Source organism: Callionymus lyra, chromosome 8 (genome assembly GCF_982586985.1).
Source record: "Callionymus lyra chromosome 8, fCalLyr1.hap1.1, whole genome shotgun sequence".
In the NCBI taxonomy this organism is placed as follows: domain Eukaryota; kingdom Metazoa; phylum Chordata; class Actinopteri; order Syngnathiformes; family Callionymidae; genus Callionymus; species Callionymus lyra.
Genome location: NC_141825.1, coordinates 14,570,082 through 14,583,263, shown reverse-complemented (window position 1 = coordinate 14,583,263; position 13,182 = coordinate 14,570,082). Strand labels below are relative to the sequence as shown.

General features: G+C 37.4%; 2 protein-coding genes across 3 annotated transcripts; both read right to left on the bottom strand.

The window, feature by feature from the left end:
* Positions 1-838: 838 nt before the first annotated feature.
* tmem253 (transmembrane protein 253) lies at positions 839-3,168 on the bottom strand. Its single transcript, XM_087797864.1, has 7 exons — positions 3,079-3,168; positions 2,845-3,011; positions 2,669-2,779; positions 2,546-2,602; positions 1,451-1,561; positions 1,232-1,378; positions 839-1,174 (listed from the first exon to the last, which is right to left on the bottom strand). The coding sequence occupies exons 2-7, from the start codon at positions 3,007-3,009 to the stop codon at positions 1,121-1,123; spliced, it is 645 nt and encodes a 214-aa protein (XP_087653990.1). The 5' UTR covers positions 3,010-3,011; positions 3,079-3,168; the 3' UTR covers positions 839-1,120.
* Positions 3,169-4,243: 1,075 nt separating this feature from the next.
* LOC148073768 (B-cadherin) lies at positions 4,244-13,059 on the bottom strand. 2 transcript variants are annotated; one of them, XM_087797862.1, is made up of 15 exons: positions 12,917-13,059; positions 12,766-12,855; positions 12,576-12,695; positions 11,405-11,560; positions 11,197-11,338; positions 10,968-11,140; positions 10,776-10,904; positions 9,262-9,447; positions 8,958-9,202; positions 7,890-8,032; positions 7,591-7,815; positions 6,414-6,638; positions 6,224-6,351; positions 4,546-4,680; positions 4,244-4,484 (listed from the first exon to the last, which is right to left on the bottom strand). In XM_087797862.1, the coding sequence occupies exons 1-15, from the start codon at positions 12,956-12,958 to the stop codon at positions 4,245-4,247; spliced, it is 2,379 nt and encodes a 792-aa protein (XP_087653988.1). In that variant the 5' UTR covers positions 12,959-13,059; the 3' UTR covers position 4,244. The 2 variants fall into 2 exon arrangements, with proteins under 2 accessions (XP_087653988.1, XP_087653989.1); XM_087797863.1 differs by having other exon boundaries at positions 12,766-12,843; positions 12,917-13,046.
* Positions 13,060-13,182: the final 123 nt, after the last annotated feature.

The following is a 13,182-nucleotide window of genomic DNA, read 5'->3' as shown; positions in this document are numbered from 1 at the left end:
GTGTGCTCGCCATGTTCCCATAGCAGCGACCGGGCAACAGCTGGAAGTGGTTAGTCCTGACATGGCGTGAGAAACTCGGCCGAGATTCGTTTTCCTTGTCCCGCGTGCGAGCGAGCGTTGAGCGACGGTGGGACAGGAGGCCGGGGTCAAAGGTCAAGGGTCAGGATTAAGATGCGTGTGTGTGTGTGTGTGTGTGTGGATGATTGGAACAGAACTTTAATCGAATCCAAGATACCAACTAATCTGTTTACATAAATATCTATGTTACTTTAGAAATAATTACTATATAAAAATCTAAACACGCGCAATGGCGCTCTCTGCTGGTCAACATATGAAAGTATCTTTCATCGCCACCGCTTGTAATACAAAAACTATTTAATAAGAAATAAGTGGTGTAGGAGCAGAATCTTTCCCTAATGTAGTTTCGTTTCGCTAATTTTCTCTTTTAGTTATTATAATGAAAATTGAAATGCAAACAGTCGTTTCTTTCGTCTCGTATTAATATTAATAACGCATTTTATTTTTTGTCAAAGATTTTTACCATTGTAGGAAAACCCGTTGTAACCTTTTCAACTTTAAATCCAAATGTTTTGACTTTGAAAAAAAAAAAAGCGAAACTCCAACTTGTGATGACATCACCATGCGACAGCATTCGGTAACTACACCGGTAACTTTTAAAACGTCATTATTATAGAGGCCGACATATTCAAAAGCTTGATATATTTGTAGGAAAAAAAAAAGCTCTTCCAATGTTGATTTAAATTTCATTTAATAATAAATAAAGTGAAAAATATAGTAATACCATGACATTTGGTAACTACAGTACAACAATTTATTCAAGAAAGGTAAATTATGAAGGTATTCAAATGTGTTTTCTCCCCATTCACTGTCAATATATTACGAATAACTGTCAATTCTGCTTCCTGTACAGTATGTGAATAATTAAAGAATATATATATAAATTAAATAAAAACAGTTTCTTACTGATAACTTAAATTAGCTTCTAGTTTACAAAAATTCAACAACATTCTTTATATATTAAACTTGGATTGCACTTCGGTCTGGTAACAAGATCAAACAACACAGAGGAGTGATTCTACAAATATAAGAATTAAAAACTTCACATATTCAGTTCTACTTGTTCCAGCAAAGGTCCGCTTGTGTCGTCCGGCTCCTGCGTGAATGGATCCATGAGAAGGTCGTGCACACAGGTAAACTCTGAACGACTCACCTGAGAAACACGGTTGTACGAAGGAACCTGAGGAGGACTGTAGCGATGAAGACCCCTCCATGAGAGGAAGATCACGTAGATTGACAGCAGCATAGAGAAGATGGTGAAGACCACAGAACTCCCCATCGCAATATAGGAACCAACCAGCTGGTGATGGAACATTCAGAGGTCAAACTCAAACATGGGAATCCAGGTAAGTTAAAAATAAATGTTAACTACCTGCTGGCTTGTGTTCAGTGGAACAGCTTTTCCTTTCCTGATGCTGAAGGCCAGAGTGGCAGAAAATCCAAACACCAGAGTGAATATGTTCAGACTCATCAAAACGATGATCTGTCAGAAGAACAATTTCATTTTTCTGTGCGGCATGTTTTGGGGTCTAATCCCCAAAGACTTAAGTAAGAATAAAAGTGTTATCATCATCAAGAGCACAATGTCAAACAAACATCTGAAAACATACTGGGACAGGTGTTCAAAATATACATACATATTCCATTAATTTCGTCTTTATTATTTTTATATTATATTATTATTATTATATATTATAGTTCAACAGCTTTTTTCATTAGGTACAAGTTATCCTCCTCCATTTTATCTTTATTTTTATTCATTTTAATAAATTATATATATACTCCTCAGATATTTATTCTTTAGTGTACCTTAGTTTTGTCTTTAGTACCTTGATATATTCATTAGTGACTTTTTCTTAATTCGATTTTTTTTTAACATAGTTATACTTTTAAAGTTGAATCAAATATGTTTGATACTAAATACTTAATAATAATTAACTTAATACTACGTCAAAACCAACAAGCGCAATTAAATGTAAATTGAATTTATCTTTGACTTTAGAACAAAATTGTAAAACTTTGACTAATTATCAAAATTATAAAACTTTGACTAATTATCAAAATTATAAAACTTTACTTTTGACTTTTAAATACAATTATAAAATGTTACCTTAAACCTTTTAATATAATTGTAAAAATTGACCTTTTACTTTTTAATAAAATTGCAAAACTTTACCTTGAAGTAATCATCAAAATTGTAAGAAGTAATTATCAAAAAGACTTAACCTTCAACTTATCATTGAAATTGTAAAACTAAACCTTTAGTGAATTAAACAAAATGGTAAAACTTTACTCTTACCTTCTAAAAATAAATTTTCAAACTTTAACTTTTAAATAAACTTGTAAAAAAAACTAAAAAAAAACTTTAATTTATAATACAATTGCAAAACTTTTTAACCTTTAACCTTTTAGAAATCAGAAAAATGATAAGACTGGACCTTTAAGTAATTTTCAACAAAGACTTTACCTTTAACTTATTGGCGCTCCTCTGGACCGCCAGCGTTAAACATCCGGCAGCAAAGAACTGCAACAAACGTCATCAGTGACATGACCAGAGTGGACATGATGCTGGAGGTCACAGGTCACTCACGAACAGACTGGACCAGGCCGGCGTCGTCATGGCGATGGAGCAGTCATAGCTGACGCAGGCGTGCGTGACGGTGGAGAGCGTGCAGGCGAGCGCGCTGAGGATCTGCATGAGCTGAAGAAGAGCAGGACGGTGAGAGGCGGAGCCACAGGAGTCGTGGTGACGAGTCCAGGTCTCACCCCAGAGAGCAGGAGTCTGGTGTTGACCACGGAGCCGAACCAGCGATGGATCCTGACGTTGTCCAGCTCCTCATTGTGGGTGACCTGAGCGTGCGAGCGCCTCTGGGAGGGTCTGGCCTTCACGAAGACCTGGTAGAGACCCTCCTGGAACATGTTCTCCGTCATGGCTTTAAAAAAAAAAAACAGGAAGTACAGGATCAGAAGAAAACTTTTTAAACCTCAATTCAAACTTACCCGTCACCGTGACTGACACCGTCGACTACTTTGTGAAGAGTTTCATGACCAAACAGAGGGAGAAGCGAGGGAAGGGAATGCTGTGGTCACTCCTAAAAGGCGGCATGAGGGTCAAAGTTCACCTGAGATGGTTGATAGCGACCGACTAAAGTCCACTTGGGAGGAAGTGAGGTCATAATGGAGGAGTTGCTGGAGCTCACAGGGAAAGTTGCTTTTCCAGTCCTCAGACCACCATTAAATATCATGAGGATCGACTGGTGCCAAAGAATTATCATTGACTCGTCATTTTTATCATCTTGGAAAAATATAACCTTTAATATAAAATAAAAAAAGAATCACCTCGGAGCATATATGCTTGTTATTAGACTTTGTATTGTGACTACGAGGCAAATAAAATCATTTTAACCACCACTCAAATTGAGACACAGTGGATCGATTTACTTAAAATATTTATGTTTTCCTGTCATAACAATGTGCCCAAATGTGTACGGATTTTATTTAGCTGGAATTTAGATTATAATCTTCAAAACAGGCAGCGATACAAGGATCCACAGGCTGGTAAATCTCACATAAAAATGACTGCAATGTTGTCAAATATACACTTAAAAGCTTTTAAAATCAATTCAATATACAGTACACCTCAAATTATAATTACAGATGCAGATGAAAGATAAAAACATGCCCTTTTTTCTATTAATATAAATATTTTTATTACATCAGAAACAAGTGAAACAGTTGATGATGCATCATGATACAGTGTCTTCATTTTGAAAGACCACTAGATGTCACTCTCCGACTTATAATATTTGGCTCTGATCTACAAATTCAATGAAACTTTAAATTATTTCAAACATAGAGCACCATCTAGTGGCCTTTTTAAAGAAGACAGTGTATCATGATACTTCATTAACCGTTTCATGAAGCCTCGTCAACCCATGACTAGCCCAAACTCTTTACAACTCCATTGTCATTTTGACCTCTTTGAATTAATGAGCTAATAAAAAGTTTATTTATGATTCATAAATCACCAGATTATGAATCGTGTAAGATTCAGTAAGTTTACTTAGCAAATGAAGGACCATGAGAAGAAGGATTTCAACAGAAGAGAAATAATAATAAATGTATCTTTGATGTAAAAAATAAAAGACTCTTTGTAGGAATGTGGTTTAGACCCATTCGGTTTTCCCGGGGAGTGTGTCCGTGTCATCCGTGCCGTGGGTTATGTCGGCCAGACCCTTGAAGCACGGACCCCACTGTTCGACGCCGCCGAAGTCCAGCTCGTCCTCCGAGTCACCCGATGGGACGGAACTGAGCGATCCGGCCTCGGAGTCCAGACCCTCGTAGTCGAACACCAGCAGAGAGTCGAAGGGAGGAGCGCGAGGGTCTCCGTCGGCTGCTCGCAGGCTCTGGAGGAACACGTGACGGCGTTAGGAGACTCAGATATTTTTCCGTTCGTCGTTGACTCACGTCGTCAATGAACTCGCTGAGGTCGTGGATGTCTTGTGGCTGCGTGTGGAGCAGAGGGTGAGTCCGGACGGAGGGAAAGTCTTCCAGTTCAGGGTGTCGGTTCAACCCTTGTCGCAGCAGAGACGGATCATATTCCTGCGCACAAATGAGGACTCAAAGGACTTGTTTCAAGGTCATCTGTTGGACATTCTGAGTAGAGCCAGACATTTACAACCGGATATGACCAGTGTACATATGAGTAAGTAAGTAAGTAATATTTATTCATATAGCGCTTTTCGAGACCAGGGTCACAAAGCGCTTAAACAATCAAAACAATACTCAAAAAAGTACATACTTTAAAGATCAAGATAATACTGAGAACAACACAGGAGTTCCAGAAATTCAAGGAAAAGCCTGAACAAATAGAAACGTCTTAAGATGTTTCTTAAAGGAGTCAGTAGATCCATCAAGCGCAAAGAGAGAGGAAGATTGTTCCAAAGCTTAGGAGCAACAGCCTGAAAAGATTTCTCTCCTCTGGTCCTGAGCCGTGTGCGTGGAACCATAAGTAGATTCTGATCCACAGACCTCAGAGCCCGAGCTGGGGTGTAAGGCTGGATCAGATCAGTGATGTAAGAGTGTGACTATACTTCACACAGACAGCAGGGGGAGCTGTAGGTGATTGGTTGCTTCTGGAGAAAATAATTAGACCAAAACGACCAAAACAATATTGATGGCAACACATTAGAATGTTTCATCAGAATATGCTATGTTACAATAAATGCTGGGAGCTTCCTGATCACATGTAAGAGTGACCATATCCCTCTCTTACTCGGACATATCCTCACTTTTGAGGATTTGGGTTTGTGCAGCATTTACTCTCAACTTCTCATCACAGACCATTGTATTTACGCTAAATATAGTTACTATTCTTACCCATCCATCTTTAATGTATTTGTCACAATCTACTTTACGTCACTAGCCTGGATACTACAGTTGTTAGAGCACGACACACTTAATCTGAAGGACACTCAACGCAATGTTATTGACAAAGTTTTCTAATTTATAGTTTTAGTATTAGCCACAAAGTAAAGGTTTCTACCTCCTTTTTTCCTTTTTTTTTGTGGTCAAAAAATTGGAATATTTTGACAGAAGTGTTTCAGACCACCATTTTGTTGTTGGAGACTTCTTTTCTTGCAGATATTTCTGTCATGAAATTATTTAGATCAATTAATATATTATTTATAAACAGGTGTTTATTCTCCATGAGGACTGGTTTCTTTTTGGGCAAACAACAATCAACCCCCCAAAACTCCATGTAATAGTCTTCCAATCGATATAGATCAATCTATTGATCCATCCATCCATCCATCCATCCATCCATCCATCCATCCATCATCCGTCTATCTAATCTATCCATCTATCTATCCTACATCTATCATCTATCTATCTATCATCCATCTATTCATCTACGTAGATATCTATATATATATATTAGATTTAATTTAGATTCAAAGAGATATCCTCTTAAATTGTACTTTTTGTGTTGTCATAGCAACCAGACAAATAGTAAGTTTCATTGAGATTGATTACAGTGGAAACTACTATCTGTTTTCAACCACATCTCCTCCTCGTGAAAAGCTCTTATAAAGAACCAGCAGGAGTCAACTTTTTAAAAAGATTTTCTTGTGTTCGTTCGTACCCGGTCCTCTTCACCTCCTCCTTCCTCTTCATAGCAGAAGATGTTGTCTCTTTCCACCTCCTTCAGAAGGTACACGTCTTTCTCCGCCCGCTTCCTTCTCAGCAGCAGCAGCAGAAGCAGCAGCAGGACTGAGGAGCAGAAAAGATTGTTTTTAACAGGAATCAAAGCAGCAGATTTTAAAGGGACTGACCTAAGACTCCCAGGATTGTCCCGAGAACGGCGGCGACATAAGATGGAGATTGCAATCGTGGAGCCGTGTGAGGGGTGAGGCAGGCCGAGACGGCTCCCCGACACTCGCACACCTCAACATCCAGAGTGCTGTCCTGGTACAGCAGGCCGGCATCATGGATCTTCAACACCACGTGGTAGTTACCGATGGACAGCTCACGTTTAGGAGACAAGGACGCAAAGACGCCTAAAAGAAGAGATTGTTACGGACAAAATTTAAATTAAAGGGGTGTGTTTTTCGTAAAGACATGTATCGTAAATAATAAATTGTGAATTCATGATACAGGCACAACAGTATCTTTAGTTGCTGGTACTGTTACGATACTGTAGGAAAAAGGATATATTTTCAGAGTTCTTGACTCTCGACAAATTCTTAACTATCTCATTTGTTTTGAAACCAAAATATGCCGAAACATCAGCTTTAGAAGCTGCTTGAGTCGACTGTATCCTCTCGTCCTTGGTCATCACCGCGATTTCATTGTTCCTAAAGCGGCAGGGATGTCATGACTGCTGCCATCTAGTGGCCGGATGTTTAATTGCAACAAAAAAAATGAACAAACGCCGTGAATAAGTATGTTAATTGAAAGTAAAATATCAAATGTATTTATTTTGCATACATTTAATTCAAATATAACCAATAAAAACATAATCAAATATATATATTTTAATGTTGGAGTTTTGAAAAGGTAAAAAAAAAATATAAATCTTTTTTAATGTTGGAGTTTTGAAAAGGTAAAATATATATACTGTATATATATATATATATATATATATATATATATATATATATATATATATTTTTTAATGATGGAGTTTTGAAAAGGTAAAACAAAAAAAAAAATATATATATATATATATATATATACTGTATATATTTTAATGTTGGAGTTTTGAAAAGGTAAAAAAATATATACATTTTAATGTTGGAGTTTTGAAGAGGTTAAAAAAAGACATATATTTTAATGTTGGAGTTTTGAAAAGGTAAAAAAAACTAAAAAGCAAAATAATAATAATGATAAATAAAATAAAAAAGGGGGAAAGATATATAAAGTGCTGTAGATGCATAGATGTATGGATAGATAGATAGATAGTGTATCGAAACTTTCTCCCACCCTGAATACATTTCCATCGTGTCTTACTCGAAGAGTTGACGACGACGTTCCAGTTGGTTCTCTGCTCCCCCTGCAGCTCCACAGTAAAGGGATTGGCATGACCAGGACCGTCCAGGTCCACGATCTCCAGCAGGGCGGGAACATGGTCGGCGTTACAGAGCGACACCTTCCTCTGCTTGACGGAAGGAAGTCGGTCGTTGACGTCCACCAGAGTCACGACAAGAGTGGCCGTCCCCGTCGCAGGCAGCGTGTCTGGATGAAGCAGATCATGATGCCTCATCAGCCGTTTCATGAAGCTTCACTAACGCATCACTATCAATAACTACCATTGTCGTACGCCTCCACCAGGACTGTGTACTTCTCATCCTCCACAAAATGAGCCTCTCTGTCCAGGAGGCTTTTGACTCTGACGAGTCCAGACTCTTCGTCGATAGAGAACCACCGGGCAGTGTCGTTGTGCAAGACGTATCTGAGAGACACAAAAACAAACATATTTTCACTGGATGAACTGGAAAAACTAGTCAAACAAGGATGTGTTATCAGGAAATAAATGGCTCAAGGTTAGAAAGGTCGTCAGTTCATGCTTCTCATTGGATCAGTAACTAGTTGTCTAATTATTAACATTAAAATATACATATTTGCTCAAGTTATTTTGACTTATGTGCAGATGGATAAAAAAACAACAACAATAAAATATAAAGGAGAAAATTGATCATTTCATTAATATTTGATTGATGAAAAATGGAAATAAAAATGGAAATAAATGAATGCACTTTTCAGCTATAGTCTATAAAAATGTAGTAATTGCCTTTTAATAATTATTATAATACATCGTACTTATATATATATATACGATAATATGATGTATTATTATTGTTATATAAATATCTGGAAAGTGGTGCATTTTCTTTTTCTTTTTTTTTTATATCTGGGAAAGAAGAAGTCAAAATAAGTCATATTAAAGTAAAATATTAAGTTTTTATATCACTTGTTTTAGAAAATGCTTCCATTAAATGTTATCAAGCAAAAATGTATTTTAAAACAAAATGTGAAGGTTAAACGGAGGAAAGGAGTTGAAGATACTGTATTTTATATTTTATATGAGCATGAAAATAATTTAAAGAAAACATCTTAAATATGAAATACTACTTTTTTATTGTGATTCTTGTGAATTTTGTTGTTATTTTGGGCTGAAGGGAGGAATAATTCAACAATTTCAATGTTCACAAATAATTTGTTTTCATAATCTATTAAACTCTGAAAATTGCAATTCATTTCCATTAATAAAATAAAATATTCTAAAACTTTATTTAAACAAGTTTTCACAAACTCTTTTGCCATGCATGGAAAAGTCATTGAGTTTAACTAACTTGACGGTCAGAATTTGACGGTACCTCACAGTCTGCCTCCGTCCTAAATCCGGGTCTTGAGCTCGGACTTCAGCCACAGAACTCCCAGCAGCCTCGTCTTCCGAGACGAACACTTGGATCACTGCTGGACTGAAGACAGGAGCTTCGTTCTGGTCGGTGACTTGTACGGTGACCGTACAGGTGGAAAGAGTCACCGGCACAGAGAACGGCGCCTCATTGGTCACCACCACCAGCAGGGAGAAGGAAGCCGTTCCCTCGTAATCCAACTCCTGTAGAGAAATGAGTTGCAACACTTTTAGGGGGAAACTAAAGACAAAACTGAACATACCTTTCTTGTGGCCACTACGCCCTCCATTCCTGAAGGTCCGATTTCAATCCTGAACATTTCTTCATCGTTGCCTTCAACAATTGAGTATTTGGTTTTGGCATTTGGAGAGCCTGACTCGTCCCGGTCGGTGACCTCTAACCTCGCCACCACAGCGCCGACCTGGTTCTCTGACACCGTTGTCGACACCTGAGGACAAAATGATGATTCTTCAGCCGAGGAGATGATCAACACAATCATATGTTTGAAGGACAGGTAGAGTTTGCTGTGGAGGTGGAAATGCATCAGAGATATGATTGAAAATTCCTTCACAAAAGGATTTTTAAAAAGATTTAATGAAGGTAACACAAGCGCTATATAAATATATATTACTTACTTACTTACTTACTTACAATTATAACATGCAAAATAAGCCATGTCAATGAACACTAACAGGGTTTTTTTTCTCTCTTAAAAGATAATGGAATTAAATCCCAAAATGTGAACTAATTTTTCTCTCTGACTTTAGGCTTCTTAAAAAATATAACATAGTTAATTAAAGCTTTAACAACAAATGAGGGTTTGCAAATACATACTTTTTGGAATCTAATAACTTTTGATATAGAAGACATCAATTAAATAACCAAACATATTCTATTCTAAATTAAAACGTTATATAGAAACATAAATTAATTTAAATGAAAGTCAGTCTGATCTCATCATGGAGGTAAAAATCTGCATTGTTTAGGTTTTTAACATACTTTTAATTAATATTAAAAAGTTACAATCAGCATTTGTAATTGGAAATATTGAAATCTAGACACTTATAAAAAATAAAATACACTTAATAAAAAAGAGATAGGAGATCTCAGGACATGTGTAAATGACTAGATTTCTTTGTAAATATTGATATGGTGATATGTGGAGATATTATTTTCCATGATACTGTATGTACAGTATACTGTAATGCTATTTGACAGCACTGTATCCTTTTTTGTTTGTGTGTAAAAAGAGGAAAAAAAACATGTTTATTTTTTTTAAAAACTCAGATATGCAGTGTTTATTTTTTGGGTTGCAAATAAGCAAGAAAGCAGCAGTGATTACGTCCTACACAGCTAATGGAACATGAAACCCAGCGAGATCCCAGCGATGACTGAGGACGAGAGGATACAGTAGACTCTAGCAGCTTTTAAAGCTGATGTTGGGACATATTTTGGGTTCATAAAAAAATAAAGGAAGTAATGACTATGTCAATAGTCATGTGGTCTGTAAATTCTGCAACACCAGAGTCAAGTACTCAACAATACTACTTGCTTCTACAGTATCTTGCTCCTGTATCGTGATACAAACTGTATCGCTAGATTCTTGCCGACACACAATCCTATAAATAAATCCTATGAAACAGATTACATTTCTTTAAATTAAACATTCTATGCCATTCGCCTTTTATTCCGGGCATCATAAACAAACCAAAATGTTTTTCTTTAAATCTTAATCCAGATGCAAATATTATTCAGGTCATGCTGGTTGAAACTCACAGATGTTTGTGTGAACTGCGGAGCGTTGTCGTTCCCGTCAGTGACTGCGATGACCGCGGTGGTCGTGGCGGTCAGACCCTCGCCCTCCTGATCGGCGGCCTCGATGACGAGCTTGTACTCCGGATGAGTCTGACATGAGAGGCGAGTGAAACGGCTGACGAGCGTAAATCCCTCGAGTCTGAAGACAGTTACCTCTCTGTCCAGCGAGGCCGCCGTCACGCTGACCACTCCGCTGACCGGATCTATAGCAAACAGATGCTCCTCGGGCTCAAGGGGCATCTGGGACTTAATCTGATACCGGATTATCGCGTTGACCGTCTCCGGATCGTCCTCGTCCACCGCCGTCACTCTCAGAACAGAGTCGCCTGTTTTGAAGAAGTGCTGAATCATCAAGTCTTGAGTCATTAACGTTCCATGTTACCTGCATGAGGGAACTCGCTCACTTCCCCGTGAAAGAGATGATGCAGGAAGAGTGGAGGGTTGTCGTTCTGATCGATCACGTTGACCATCAGCTCCACTGGCTCCTCTGCCTTCTGGTCATCTTGCAAGGCGTGTGCCAGCAACTAACAATTTCACATCATTACCTGAGCAGAACAAGTCTATGGAGGTTTGTGTTAAAAGTGGTTTACAATATAAGTGGCTTTTTTCTCTCTGTCCAGAGGCTGAGTCACATATATTGACCCAGATTGACGCTCGGCCACGAAGACTCCTTCAGGAGGCTCGTCTGCTCCTGGTCCTGTGATCTTGTACGTGATTGCAACTTTCTTGTGGTTGGTGGACTTTATCTGGAGTAGTTGTCAGAGAAATACAAATCACCTGATGCCTGTGGTTATGGAATTACAACAACGGTTTGGCCTTAAGTGCAAAACATGAATTTAAAATGGCTTTATTTAAAAATAGAAAACATAGTAATTCTCACTGTTTCATGAGCTCTCAAAAAGTGTCAAAACTTATTTTAAAGGATCAAAATAGTTCATATAAATTACATTATACACATTTACACATCTGTTAATTACCACATAAATTTTGACCCTTAATATATTTTCAAAGTAAACATTGCCCTTGATTATATAAAACATTATTTTATGCTTAACAAAAATATATTTTATTACACATTAAATGAAAATGTAGGCAGTCCCGCAGTTTAACATACCACCCCTGTAACAGATACATGTGCTGGATGATACGAAGACACCGTTTCTTTAAGATGTATCAAAGAAAGTAGATTGTATCATTTGTATGCAGGAGCCAAGGTCTCATGCAGGCAGGTTTCCACACAAATTAAAAAGATTTATTAGCTTTTTATGGTTACTATTCAGGGTTTCTACCAAGACGTACCACACAATAGTTAAATACATAAGAAGTACATTAAAACTTGCTTTTCGAAGATGTTTTTTATTTGTTAAATTAAAAAAAAGGGGAAATCTAAAAGGTTTTGTTGAATTATTTAAATTTAAGTGAAATCCAACAAATACGGTGTAATAATCATAAATATTTATAATATAACAATTATATTATAAATTATAAAAAATAATAATTAATCAACAAATAATGTCGAATAATGTGTGATAATACAAGCTTATGTTGCAGAATACAAACTACACTATATTTCACAAAAAATACTTAAAAAAGTTAAATGTGTTTCAAATATATGTTGATGTTATTTAAATGACATCTACAGGTTCAAAGTTGACATGGAGTCAGAGCTGTGGCTCTTGGAATAGAAATAAAACATTCAAAAACTATAACACTGTGGCGACTTAAGACTGCGTATTTAACACACCAAAATCAAACACTTACCTTGATCAGGAACTTTGGGTATGGGCCTCTGTCATTTTCCGGAAAGTTGAGGGGTGGAATGATCCATCCCCGCCTCACACGGCTCAAACCTCCCGACACATGTCGCGCCACAATGCTGTGCTAAAGGAATTTCAAATGACGATGAACAATCTGAACGTTGGAATTAAATCTCTTTCAAAGTTAAATGTACCTCTGAATACTCTACAGAGAAATTTGTGACCCCGGCGTTGTGCGAGTTGTTCTCTATTAGGATCCAGGCTGATGAGCACTGAGGAAGACTCTGCGTGACAGTTAATGATCATTTGCAAAAACTATTCAAACGATCAAAGAAGGTGATTTACCTGAAAGATTAAAATGATGAATTTGAAAAAGTTATTCCTCATGCTGTCTCCGTCTTGAGCTGCTTCACTCTCAGATATTTCAAGAATGACTAGAAACAAAAACACAAACACGCTTGTGTTCCATGACTTCCTCCCCACCCCCACTCATGTGTCGACAACTCCCCTTTTATTTGATGCCACTTGACTGACATCCGTCTGGATCTTGTGTTAGTCTATCAACAGTCCATAAAGAAACATGTCCACATATCACTTCGATGATCTGTGGA

Bases quoted from the DNA above. Each gene is read 5' to 3' on its own strand.
- LOC148073768 (XM_087797862.1), bottom strand. From the start codon at position 12,958: ATGAGGAATAACTTTTTCAAATTCATCATTTTAATCTTTCAG. The intron at 9,448-10,775 runs GTGAGTTTCAAC...TTTTGTCCTCAG, and splicing joins CGCAGTTCACACAAACATCT to GTGTCGACAACGGTGTCAGA. The intron at 7,816-7,889 runs GTAGTTATTGAT...TGCTTCATCCAG, and splicing joins GGTGGAGGCGTACGACAATG to ACACGCTGCCTGCGACGGGG.
- tmem253 (XM_087797864.1), bottom strand. From the start codon at position 3,009: ATGACGGAGAACATGTTCCAGGAGGGTCTCTACCAGGTCTTCGTGAAG. The intron at 1,379-1,450 runs GTAGTTAACATT...TTCCATCACCAG, and splicing joins CACTGAACACAAGCCAGCAG to CTGGTTGGTTCCTATATTGC. The intron at 1,175-1,231 runs GTGAGTCGTTCA...CCATTCACGCAG, and splicing joins CGTACAACCGTGTTTCTCAG to GAGCCGGACGACACAAGCGG.